This window comes from Micropterus salmoides, unplaced genomic scaffold, assembly GCF_014851395.1.
Source record: "Micropterus salmoides isolate LMB-PRFRI ecotype aquatic unplaced genomic scaffold, ASM1485139v1 Ms_hic_scaffold_11, whole genome shotgun sequence".
In the NCBI taxonomy this organism is placed as follows: Eukaryota; Metazoa; Chordata; class Actinopteri; order Centrarchiformes; family Centrarchidae; genus Micropterus; species Micropterus salmoides.
Window position 1 is genome coordinate 35,194,380 of NW_024040152.1, and position 13,749 is coordinate 35,208,128.

The 13,749-nt window shown below is 44.6% G+C and overlaps 1 protein-coding gene across 1 annotated transcript in view; it reads right to left on the reverse strand.

The window, feature by feature from the left end:
- cpne4a (copine IVa) overlaps nucleotides 1-11,094 on the reverse strand; it is a 486,687-nt gene extending 475,593 nt beyond the window's left edge. Inside the window, exon 1 of the mRNA XM_038712358.1 lies at nucleotides 10,910-11,094. Coding sequence (XP_038568286.1) covers nucleotides 10,910-10,972 — 63 coding nt within the window. The 5' untranslated portion in view covers nucleotides 10,973-11,094. The remainder of the gene's footprint in view (nucleotides 1-10,909) is intronic.
- Nucleotides 11,095-13,749: the final 2,655 nt, after the last annotated feature.

The following is a 13,749-nucleotide window of genomic DNA, read 5'->3' on the forward strand; positions in this document are numbered from 1 at the left end:
GCTGGCCGCTAGAGAGGACGCAGGTTTAAGGCGCCCCCTGCTGGCCGCTAGAGAGGACGCAGGTTTAAGGCGCCCCCTGCTGGCCGCTAGAGAGGACGCAGGTTTAAGTCGCTCCCTGCTGGCCGTTAGAGAGGACGCAGGTTTAAGGCGCCCCCTGCTGGCTGCTAGAGGACGCAGGTTTAAGGCGCCCCCTGCTGGCTGCTGGAGAGGACGCAGGTTTAAGGCGCCCCCTGCTGGCCGCTAGAGAGGACGCAGGTTTAAGGCGCCCCCTGCTGGCTGCTGGAGAGGACGCAGGTTTAAGGCGCCCCCTGCTGGCCGCTAGAGAGGACGCAGGTTTAAGTCGCTCCCTGCTGGCCGTTAGAGAGGACGCAGGTTTAAGTCGCCCCCTGCTGGCCGCTAGAGAGGACGCAGGTTTAAGGCGCCCCCTGCTGGCCGTTAGAGAGGACGCAGGTTTAAGGCGCCCCCTGCTGGCCGCTAGAGAGGACGCAGGTTTAAGTCGCCCCCTGCTGGCCGTTAGAGAGGACGCAGGTTTAAGGCGCCCCCTGCTGGCCGTTAGAGAGGACGCAGGTTTAAGGCGCCCCCTGCTGGCCGCTAGAGAGGACGCAGGTTTAAGTCGCCCCCATGCTGGCTGCTGGAGAGGACGCAGGTTTAAATCGCCCCCTGCTGGCCGCTAGAGAGGACGCAGGTTTAAGTCGCCCCCATGCTGGCTGCTGGAGAGGACGCAGGTTTAAATCGCCCCCTGCTGGCCGCTAGAGAGGACGCAGGTTGAAGTCGCCCCCTGCTGGCTGCTGGAGAGGAAGCAGGTGTCAGACCGGAAGCTTCCAGCTTGATCTGGGTCCAAAACCTCTGTACTCCATGCCTGCACCAGGGCTCTTAAAACTTAAAACACATTATTGTCTTTTAATTTACTGAAACACACCAAACCTGCATCTAAGTCGAGTGTCCTCACCGTACAATGGCCTTTTAAGATATAAATCTTGGTGGCTTTTGAGTTACATTACAATCCATTAATTTATCCATTAATCATCATCATAATATCCAATTAAAAAATCCACGATTACATCCTTTTAACAGGCAACTCAACCATTTCATGTTAAAGAAGAATCAGAGTTAATCCAAGCAAATGCACAAATGTCAAGTAATAGTTTATTAAACCACAATATGTGTTTCAACATTTATATATTGATATGCTAACAAGCTAAATGTTACAAATGTTTGAAAGTTATCAAAGAGAGAACTTTATTATTGATAAAATCATAAAATTCTGATGTAAAGCTCATTAATCTTTTAAACTTGTGCTCTCTGTTAGCTTAGTTTGGGAAACCACAAACACAGAAGGCTTCTACAGCAGCTGTGATCAGACTAAAGTACAAGAAAGTGACAAGAAAGTATCACAACGTCCATCAAAACTTCTTAAAACAACCGTGAACACTCTCTACCTTCCGCTCTCCGTCTGCATCCTCAGTTCGTTACAAACATTCAGACTTCAGAGACAGACAAATGGCTTCTCCTGACAATAACGCAGCAGTCTTACTTTGGGAACAGCAGCCCTTTAATAAATTAAAGTTACAAGACAAAGTACTTCTCTGTTGTCAGTGTGTTCATCAGGGAGCTTACATGAACTTAAAGAGCCGGGCTGCAGTCGTCTTCCTGCAGTAATCAAACCGGGTTTCCTGACTCAGTGTCTGCTGGTTAAACACAGTTTCTCTGCCATGTTTGCATTTAAACAGGTTTCAACTTGGTCTTTTTCATGTGAGTATGTGCAGGCAAAGCCTTCAGACAGTGAGAGCATCACTGGGACAGAAGAGTCTCCGCTGCAGGACGTCTGACTGATCAGATGTCCTGACAGATCAGCCTGACGGGGCCGATCAGTTTTCTGCTCCGTTCATTTGCGGTGATGAGCCGATGTTTGTGCTGAAACTCTGTTTAACCATCACCATCTGGATTCCTGCATCCCTCTGCGCCATACGGCTCCTCCTCATGCGCAGTAAACACGTCTTGTAATAGCTCAGTGGGGGCAGGATCAGGCCAAACTCGCTGCATCAACATCACAATAAAACACATTCAGTTAGAATAATTAACACCAACCTGAGATAAAACAACCCAATAAATTAGTCAAAGAGCCGCTCACACACCTCAGGACATAAGCTAAAGCAAGCATCAGAGCCTGCCTCTCCTCCAGGAGTCCACCATTAATACCATTAAGACCTGTCCTCCCTCCACAGTGCATTACAGCAGCCCCGTCAGAAGGGTTTGCACACGCTGTGTGGAAAAGCCATTGTATGCCAACATGATCGTGTCTGTGATCATGTGTACAGAGTACACAGAAGTATTGAAATAGTTTACTTAAGTAAAGGTAATGATATTGTATTATTCTTTTATAATGCGTACATATTGCTTATTCCACATTTTTGCATTTATATTTATTTACATAGGTTTATGTCTGGCACCTTCTCACCAAAGGAAGTTCCTTGTACATGTTAAAATTACTAAAAATACTCTCCTAAAAGTTTGATCCCCCCCGATTGTCACTGTATAATTCACACTGAGTCACGTTTTGAATATTGTAATATTCTCTGCTGCATTTCTGCTTCTGTTTATTCACTACTGTTCATCAGAATTTTGTTAACAAAGTAAATATTGTACAAATCCATTTTATATTTTGTCTTTATACTTTGTATATTTCTTTACCTACCAACTTCCATAATTATTCCTATTCCTTTAATGCCACAAAAATGTCCCCACAGGGATCAATAAAGCGTTTCTGATTCTGATGGCAGGAGGTTAGGTGTAGGAAAATATATTTTTTAGGGCTTTTCAGCATTTACTTTTGGCAGGACGGCTCAAGAGGGACAGGAAAAGTTAAAGAGAGAGGTGACGACATACAGGAAGTGGTCACAGGTCGGATTCAAACCTGGCCCGGGCTTTGTACGTGGGACGCACACACTAGCGATGATCTAGCCGGCGCCCCAATAACTCAACTTTTACTTGTTTCACATTGGACTCAAACGCCGTTCTCCTGTGTGAAAGTCCTGGGTTCGACCCGTCCACCTCCTTGAATGGACGCTATTTTTAATTTGTCACCTGGTTTCCTCCTGTGCTGCTGTCGTTCAGCCACTAGAGGTCGCTGCCACGATAACTATAAATATGGTTTGTAAAGCTATGGTCCGTGTTTCAGGTGAGGCCCTTGTTTTTAAATATTTTATTTAAGGTGATTTAGAATTATGGTTTTTGGCAAATTGCGTTTAGCACTGAAAATGAATTAACCCCTGCAGAAACTAATTAAAGAGAGACTTTTTGGTACTGTAAATATAAAACATGATTCTTTTTTTTGTGTGAACCTTGTTCCATCCCTCATGCCTGAAGCTCGTCATCAGCCTCCTGTAACCTGAAGGCGGCCGCAGAGCGAAGCCATTTCTGCTGTAAATTGCAGTGTGGGCTCAGCAGGTGGATGTTGGGAGGAGGTGGAGAGTTTCACGGGGGCCCCGCTGAAGCTTCACACGACAGCGTTCGGCTGTTCAGTCAAGCAGCAGATGAAGCCTCCCACCAGCTGAGGCTCGCTGCACGCCGACATCCAACAGCAGATTAAAGAGCTGCTCGTCGCACAGACGCAGCACTACAGCACAGTTAATAATTCATGTCATTCAGAGGCTCAGCGCTCTGCCCGCTGCTTTCTGCTCACAAACAAACAAAATGTTTGTGGTGAACAATAAAAAGGATCAGAGCTTCATGCAGACTGCAGAGAGACAGGAGACTGTTTCAGTTTCTGTCCTAGTGGCTGAACCTGCCTGCAACAACAACCACAGCCTCCCCCACAGCCCAGACATCATTTTCATAGTCTCATCACATGTGGACGTTTGGTCAAGACCCCTTGGCGTCTCTTGTGAACACCTGAGTACCCTTTAAAGCCCCGGATATACTTGCTTTTATCTACACGTTCGCGTACTAAAGATGGCTGCCATGCATATCCTGCATTCCTTTGGAGCGTAGGTCGTGCACGTCCCCAGGAATTAACGGTATGCGTCCGCGAGATGCAGTTCAGCAAATGAACGTGGGGGCAGTGTGTCGATCTGACCGGCAGGTCAGCAGCGATCTCCTGTTCCACACAGCAGACAGGTGGTGGCGTTATGCAGTTGGTTTGCCAACCGCCATTAAACGCAGAAGAAGAAGAAGAAGGTCAGCGGCAGACTTAATAAAGGAGATTTATTATTTATGGCAGGATGTTTACAGTAAAACTCCTGGAGCCAGTCCACAGTTACCGAGATCGTTATGATGGCTCATTAAAATCACAACCTGCTCGAGTGTCGCCATGTTTGGTTTGTTTACGATGTGCAAACACGGAGGTTGTCAAAGGAAGATGATCCGGTTCTGGTCTGCCCCCTAGTGGATTCAAGTTTAATCCTCCAGGTACACGTAAAGTACGGCGGCCAGTATGTGAACAATGCCGTTTGCGTTGCCGACGCCTCTCTGCGCCTACGCACTGTTAAAAAGAGAGTGGATCTGGGGCTTAACGAGTCCTGTTTGTACCTCAGCCTGATATCTCATCTTCCTCTGAGCTGCAGAAACCATTAAACCCATCAGAGAGCCTCACTGCGACACCGGGTCACATGTTCCTTCATTCCTTATTCTGACTCGGTCCCACATTCACCGTCCTGCTGCCCCAAACACTCACTACAGCACCACGTGTGGATTCATCCGCCGCTCAGAATAGTCCCCAACAGATACTCTGTCTCCTCCTGTTTGTCTGATCGGAACTACAGCGAGCAGCTGAGCCTTTTTTAAACATGAACCTACATCTGTGAGGAGTTTATAAAGATTTCTGTCTTCAGGAGGAACCAATGGGCTCAGAGCTGAGAGCCACAGACAGGAAGTCAGACGGATCGACAGCTTGCTGGGTTTGAATCTGAACATAGTTTAACAGTGTGCACCATTTAAGAGCAGTACCGGACGAAGGAAGTTCTTCCCAGCAGAGGAACTCAAAGATGGGGCTCGAACTGCTCCAATCACAGCCATAGTGATAATTAGCATGCTAGGTGACCAGCTAGGTGGGATGGCGATACTACAAGAACAGACAGAGCAGATAAAATCTCTTCCTCTCATATTTTCATCTGACCCCAAAAGTGTTTTGAACACACAGATGAACTCGCCACACGTCCCTCCACCACAGCGACACGTCAAACACTCGTGATGACGCTGCAGTGTGACGGCGTCCTCTCTCTGCTGCTGAGAGATGTGGGGGAGTTTGTGGGGTCAGTCAGTCCCTGCTGTGGCAGAAATAGATGTATTTTGTTATTAATGAAGTGACACAGATCTCCTTCAACAGAGAGGACTGAAGCGCTGATCCTTCCATCCGCGAAGCCACATTATACGAATCAACCTACAGACACCTGAAGCTTCATCACAGTCAGGAACAATAAAGAAATCTGTTTTAACTAGTACGATGTAATCTGTTACATTTTAGATGTTGATACGTTCAAACTGAGATGATTAAACATGACGTTAGATGAGGATAAAAATGGGTTTCTGCACTCATGTATCTACAGTTGTACAGTTAATAAATAAAATAAATACAGTTAGAAATACCAATTTATTTTTATATATTATTATTATTTTATTTTTTGACACACACTAATACACTGACTGTGTATAAGTACCTCATACAGCCCTGCTTCAAAAATCCCTTTGAAGCTGATGATACACGGAGCAACTTTTAGAGCAATCGTGCAGGGCAGCGTTGTGGTAATGAGTAAAGAATTACTACCGTAATCCCCGGTCTTCCCCCACCAGTCCGTCACCCGCCCCGCACCACCGCTATCTGTTCAAAACATAGCCAACTTGCCAGCAACATTGCTCAAAAAGTTGCCCTGTGTATCATCAGCTTAACTAGAAAGTCAAACTACGCACACCGTTATTGTGGGGACCCGTCAGTCAGTCCCTTACCCATAGCTGGGGACATGTCCCCTCACTTTTGTTAAAAATGTTCTGAAAAATAGCAACAAGAAATGTTAACTAACGAATGAAAATGCTTTGAGAAAAGTTTGTTTGCAAGAAAACATGCAATGCAGTTTAAATACAGAGGAAATAAATGTGCAAAAAAGGAACTTAAGTTATAAAAACAAGCTTCTGATTGCTGCCTTATATTACTGTTTAATTTACTTTATTTTTAGGGCCCGAGCACGAACTCTGCGAGGTCCCTATTGAAACTGTAAGGATTATTTTTTATTTATTTATTTTTAAAAGAAGTCGGCCATTTTGAATTTTACGGCAATTTTTGGATGATTTACACACTTCGTACTTTAACGAACTCCTCCTAGGGATTTTGGCGGATCGATTTCAAATTTCTGCTGTGCCTTCTAAAGGCATTGAAGATGAAAATTTCTGCTATCTGTCAGTTTTCGTCAATGGGCGTGTCCGTGGCGTGGCGTCAAAGATCAACTCTTCGCCATGACACAGGAAGTTGTTCAGTGTACACTTCAGTGTACATGTTCACATCTGCACAAAAATTTACGTGCTTGATAAGTCCCACCCTGAACACATCTACAAGCCAATATTCATTTGTATTCATAGCACCAAGTGCTATGTAGCGCCACAAAGGGAACACAGGAAGTGACGTATAACACCTTCATGCAGCGTCCGAAGCACGTAGCAAATTCACAGCTGCACCGGCAGAGCTCCAGAATACTCAACGCGGCCGCCTCACACCCCGACGCGCTACTCGTGTGAGGGCCCGCCCAACGCTGCTTGCAGCTTTAATTAATATATATATATTATTATATATAATATATATTTTTTATTATTATTTAGTTTTTTAACACACACACTTTTACCGTTTCGTTTACTTTATTTGATGAAATGTATAAAATAAAGTGTTCTTTTGTAATTTATTTGTAGCTTTGGCAACATTGTTGTTTTACATTCATGCCAATAAACCCCTCCCCCACTGCCTGGAAAGCAGCATGATCATGTATGTGCCAGTTCATACATGTCTTTTGATTCATCTTCTCCCGGTGTCTCCTTTTTACCTGGGTTTTGGATTTTGATCCCTGTTGGATTTGTTTGTCTGTGCTGGACGTTTGACGTTCTTACCTGGGCTTTGATCTACTCTCCCTGCTCACCTGTCTTGACATAATTAAATAACTGAACGTGCTTCCCGTGTTCCTGCTGTCCTGTTAGCGGTCGCTGTGACAGACACGCAGTTAGGACACGTTGCTGTAACGAGGCCTTGCTTTCATTTTAATGAAACTGCTTTACTTCATAACGATTATCGAGTGAACCGGATAATGAGTGTGAGGGATTCAGCAGAGAAAGGAACGAGGTGAAACCAGCGGCTGCCTGGAAGGAGGGAAATCTAAATTTAAAATGATTATCGGAGATGGACGCTGTACATGAAAGGGTTGGTCAGTGTGATGATCTGAGTCTGCAGCAGCAGAGTCCAGATCAGACCTGCAGGTTTTTATCTCACCAGCACACCAACATTTACATCTCCTCCCCGAGCGTTTCCTCACTGCTCTTCAACTTTGAAGCTGAGGACGGATTCTGAACCTTTGCTCTCGTTCTCCTGGTCTTGGTGTGTTCGGGTGTCCACATACTTTTGTGAACATGTTAATGTACACTCATGTTCCCCAACCTAACACTAACACTAGAACCACTGCTGTTTCACTGCTTTAATTTACTTGATTTATTTTGACTACGTGTGGAGAAGCCACACGAGATGTCTTAGTTCCTGAGTGTGCTGGCAATAAAGACCACAAAGACAAACACACCTGCTGGATGTGCATGTACAGTTCACATGTGTATTTCTGCAGTTATGCAGCAAAACAAAAGCACAAATTCTGAAATGTTATTGTAATGTTAGGAATAAGAATCACCCCAAAACGTGAGGTTAGGTTCTGTTTCCTCAACAATAAAACATCTGCATTCCTATGCGTAAGGGCAACTTGGTCGTGCACTATAGTTCCAAAGGAAATGGCTGTAAAGTGCTGAAAATATTCTTAATTATGGCTGAACGATTTTGGGGAAAAAATGTAATTGCGATTTTTCTGCCAGGTGTTGCGATTACGATTTGATCTGTGATTTTTTTAATTGAAGTTTGCACAGAGCAGAACGAAACCGGCTCACAGAGAGCTGGGGCGAGTTCAATCTCACAACGTTCAGCACCGGTTTGCAACATTTTCGGATTGAACGACACGTTTCCGTGCAATGTTACGCAACGTTCTGCAACAGACTTATATGTATGTTAACATAATAACATATATATATATATATATATATATATATATATATATATATGTTTTCTTCTGTTTGGTGGGCGTGTCTCAGGTGTTATCCAATCAACTGCGAAAAGTTTGTAAACACAACGGTGTTAAAAAGGCAGGAAAATGCAGCGCGCTTGCGTTCACAGCAGGGTGTTCAGGGGACCAAAAAAACGTTTTGCTACGTTTTGTGTGCGCTGAACTCGTCCCAGTTCTCCGTAGTTGAAGCACAAGAAAGGACAAATGAACAACACGTTAACAACGTGCAGGCTAAACGCTCCGCCGCTGAAACACGTCAGTGTGAGTTGACGCCGGACGGAACGTTTTGTTTGTTGTTGTAAAACGTGCACGCCCCGTGCCAGGTGGCGCATGGCACTTGTGACTGGTTAGCAGGTCTGTCACACAAGGACGACAACGTCATGAATCTGTATCTGCATGACGGTTTAAAACGGGTCAGAAGTTTAATTAACCTAAATTTTAATCTCCATCTTCACGATTAAGTAAACGCGTTCTTTCAAATGGTTCAGTCTTGATTTTATTCAGCGAGTCTCCTTTCAGGTGGTTGAAACATGTTAGCAGCTGACTCCAGTACGATGCCTCTCGCTTCAGCTGCTTCTCCAGTCTGGGCAGTTTATCGAGCTGATACGCTGACTGCGTATAATGGCGCTTTTCCATCACCGGTACCAGCTCGACTCGACTCGGTTTGGTCCTGCTCCGTTTTCCATTGCAGACAGTACCCAGAGATAGTACGTAGCTTGTCGTCATAGCGACGCCACACACAACACGTAACGTTCAATGCGACACACACACCAGTGATCCACACAGCTTTCTCTTTTTTAAGTTAAGTTTCAACCTCAGAATGTAAAGACAGATAAGCGGTATGAAAACCTTCCAGCAGCCACTAGCGGAGCTCCTCAACTCCGAAAATATTCAAGCACATTTTTGTTCCGCCATCACTTCTCGTAAAACTGTCAATATTGTAAATGTACACAGCTGATTTCACCTCAAAACTTCTCAGAAGTGGATTTAGTGATGAAATAACACTGTTGTATGACTGTAAAATATAAAGCTTTCTGTTGTCTGTTGCAGCAATGATGATTCAGTGAATAGTGAATATTCTCTCTGACCAATCAGACTACAATTTTTCATGGGGACCCGTCAGTAACACCCACAGGTGTCAGTTACACAGGGGACGCTGGGTCCCCTCACTTTTGTTAAAATGTTCTGAAAATGTAAACTAACCAATGACAATGCTTTTAAGAAAGGTTTATTTGCAAGAAAACATGCAATGCATTTTAAAAATAGAAGAAACAGACGTGCACAGTACAAAAAAAAGAAACCAGCTTCTGATCATTTTAGTCTGTTTGATTTTTTACATTTTGAATTGTCTCCTGAATTTTACTGAGGTCAGTTCAATTTTATTTATATTACACCAACTAACAGCAGTTATCTCATGTCGCTTTTCATACAGAGCAGCTCCAGACTCTTGTTTAAAGACACCCGACAATTTTGTGTTTCCCTTTATATAAAAAAACATTTCCACCATAACTTTGTGCAGAAAAGTCTCCAGAATGCAGGAAATCAAGTGTTTAATGCTCAGAATCTTCTTGGAGGACTCCACCCCCCCCCCCCTCATGAATATCAGCAAAACAGTGTTAAAATGTCTTCTCATCGTCACACCTCCAATCTGAGCCCCACCAAGTCCAAACCACTTTTTAACACAAAGTGACCCGACCCCGAACCTGAACCTCATTCATACTGAACCCTCAGATAGCCTTTTTGTGGGGCCCAGCTTCTCTGTTTTGGCCCCCGTGAGTACAGTAAAACAGCCCCTCACACTATAAGCCCCTGTGAGGAAACATCACCTCTGGATAAACATCACCTAGAGCTTGAGAGCTTTATAGCAGCTTTAATACGGATTCTTTATGGATCAGATACAAGCTGCTCAGGAAACATGTTCAGAAGTGAGAAATAACTATATTTAATAATATGGTTGGTGCTTCGCCCAGCACCAACCAAACTCTGTGCATTTTTCTGGGTATTTAAGAAAGTAAATCACAAAAAGTCACATTGTCTTCATTAATCAGATTGTAGTTTTGAGTTGAGCTAAAAGAGATTTTTAACAAGTTTTGCTAAATGATTTATTAACCGTTAGATATGTCTGGTGGTAACAATATTACATCAGTCAAAAGCCCCAGCAGGCGTCTCTGTAGGAATGATGAATGAATGTAACACAACTTCATTTACATCCTCCAACATTTCACAGTCTGAGAACCAGCTGAGATGATTCAGACCTTCATGTCTCCAACTAAATCCATAAACTACACAATTCTGAGTAAAATCTGAGTAAAGAGTCTTTTTAAACTCTGAAACAAGCGGCTGTTTCCTGCAGAGCTGCAGCTTACATCTCAGTTTGTTTAAAAGAAACTGGCTTTTGCTTCAGACCACGCAGACGTTCAAAGGAAGATATTTACTTCTAGATATTATTATATTTACTGATCTATAAAATACCAGAAGAGCACACATTTAGAAGGATGATATAAGAAAGCAGCATCTCTCAAAGATAGAATATTAGACCACAGATGTCAGCAGCAGACACACAAACGTTACGGTGAAATAAAATCCTCACGCGCAGGAACGTGAGAGAGTTTATTTACCTTCTCAGAGGTGCATGAAGAAGAAGACGAAGAAGAAGAAGAAGCTCCAGAGTGGAAAAGCATCAGAAAGTTTTTCAGTTTCAGCTCAGACGGACTGAACTGAGATCAGCTCCACGCTGACGGACACACAGCTTCATCCTCCTCCTCCTCCTCTGGCTGCAGGAGAGCCTTTACATCCTCCAGCCGCCTCTCGCAGCTTTATAGCGGGGGAAGCCTCACACACACACACACACACACACACACACACACACGCCGAGGAGGAGGAGGAGGAAAGAGCGGCCTGCAGCGCCTCCTGCAGGCCGGCCACAGGAAGCACAGGCCGGGCACAGATACATGGAGGAGTCTTACTTCCCAAAGCACCCACCAAACTCTGTGCATTTTCATGGGTATTTAAGAAACAAATCACTAAATGTCAGCCTACGTGTTGGTCTAAAGAAAATAATTTTCACTGCAGCAAGCCAGATATATTTCCAGCTTAGACACACTCGCACTGATCCATTCTTTCACCCACATTCTTTGTCTTTATAATAATAAAAACTCCTGTTCCACATGTCCTCTCTTGACCAAACCTGGTTTGGAGACGAGACAGAGTCGCTGTCAGCTCATGTAGCGTGCGACCTCCTGTCACACAGTGTGAAAACCACGATGACTTCAAGTTTCTACACATTAGTACTTTCACTTGTGTAAAAGACCTGAGTAATTCTTCCACCACACACATAATATAGTGTAGAAATAGTCTACAAGTTTTGGTTTAAGCCAGAAATAAGTAATAACTAGTGTTAACATACACGTTGGGTATTTAGGCTGTGTGTGATATTTCCCACAGCACCTGAACACACCGTATTAGCAAGTCAAACGGTCCCAAAACGCAACAAAACAGTTGTTCAGCCAGGTGAGGCGCAAAGGGGCGGAGTCAAGTCCACCAAAATAAGATAACACACAACTGGAAATTGTTGTTGTTATTTGAGAATAAAAGCACAGCGTGACTCCGTGGATGAGGATCCCAGACTGCCTTCAATCAAACTTTATTAGTACCCAAAAATAAAATTCATTTAATTACGTGAAACACAACAACAAAAATATATTTCAGCTGTTGGGACGGTGTGTTCATGTAAACAAGATTCTGATGCGTTTCCTTTTTCATGAAAAGCTTTACCTGATTAAAACCCACTGAGGCTCCTGATGTGCAGCTGTTTTATTAACAGGATACGTGTGTGCAGGACTTCACACAGGTACACTTGCACACCTGCACATCTGTACATCTGCACATCTGTACATCTGTACACCTGTACACCTGCACATCTGCACATCTGTACATCTGCACATCTGTACACCTGCACACCTGTACACCTGTACACCTGCACATCTGCACATCTGTACATCTGCACATCTGTACACCTGTACACCTGCACATCTGCACATCTGTACATCTGCACATCTGTACATCTGCACATCTGTACATCTGCACACCTGCACATCTGTACACCTGCACACCTGCACATCTGCACATCTGTACACCTGCACACCTGCACATCTGCACACCTGTACATCTGTACATCTGCACACCTGCACATCTGTACATCTGCACACCTGTACACCTGCACACCTGCACATCTGCACACCTGCACATCTGCACATCTGTACACCTGCACACCTGCACATCTGCACACCTGTACATCTGCACACCTGCACACCTGCACATCTGCACATCTGTACATCTGTACAGCTGCACACCTGCACATCTGTACATCTGCACATCTGCACATCTGCACACCTGTACATCTGCACACCTGTACACCTGTACACCTGCACATCTGCACATCTGTACATCTGCACATCTGTACATCTGCACACCTGCACATCTGTACATCTGCACACCTGCACATCTGTACATCTGTACACCTGCACATCTGTACATCTGTACACCAGCACATCTGTACATCTGTACACCAGCACATCTGTACATCTGTACATCTGTACATCTGCACACCTGCACATCTGTACATCTGCACACCTGCACATCTGCACACCTGCACATCTGCACATCTGTACATCTGCACATCTGCACACCTGCACATCTGCACATCTGCACATCTGTACATCTGCACACCTGTACATCTGCACACCTGCACATCTGCACACCTGCACATCTGTACATCTGCACACCTGCACATCTGCACATCTGTACATCTGCACATCTGTACATCTGCACACCTGCACACCTGCACATCTGCACACCTATACATCTGGACATCTGCACACCTGCACATCTGTACATCTGCACACCTGCACATCTGCACATCTGTACATCTGCACATCTGTACATCTGCACACCTGCACACCTGCACATCTGTACATCTGCACACCTGCACATCTGCACACCTGCACATCTGTACACCTGCACATCTGCACATCTGCACACCTGTACATCTGCACATCTGTACATCTGCACATCTGCACATCTGCACATCTGTACATCTGCACACCTGCAGAGTTACTGCAGTCCACTCAGGTAACACTTCTACTTTATGTTTATTCCTGAGGTCCTTGGTTGGTAGTTTTGTTGTGCTGGAGGGCAACATGTTGACGGGTGTCCTAATATTCTGTGTGGACATACGGTGGCCAAAATATTAGAAACACCTGTCAATATAAAGCTGTCCAGGTATCTGATGTCCAATCAGCCCAATTACAAACATGCAGGTAATTAATACCTTTCTGACAGTGTCAATCAAAAGTGAACATCAGGGGTGAGAGAGAGGGAGGGAGAGAGAGGGAGGGAGGTAAAGAGGGAGAGAGAGAGAGGGGGAGAAAGAGAGAGGGAGGTAAAGAGGGAGAGAGAG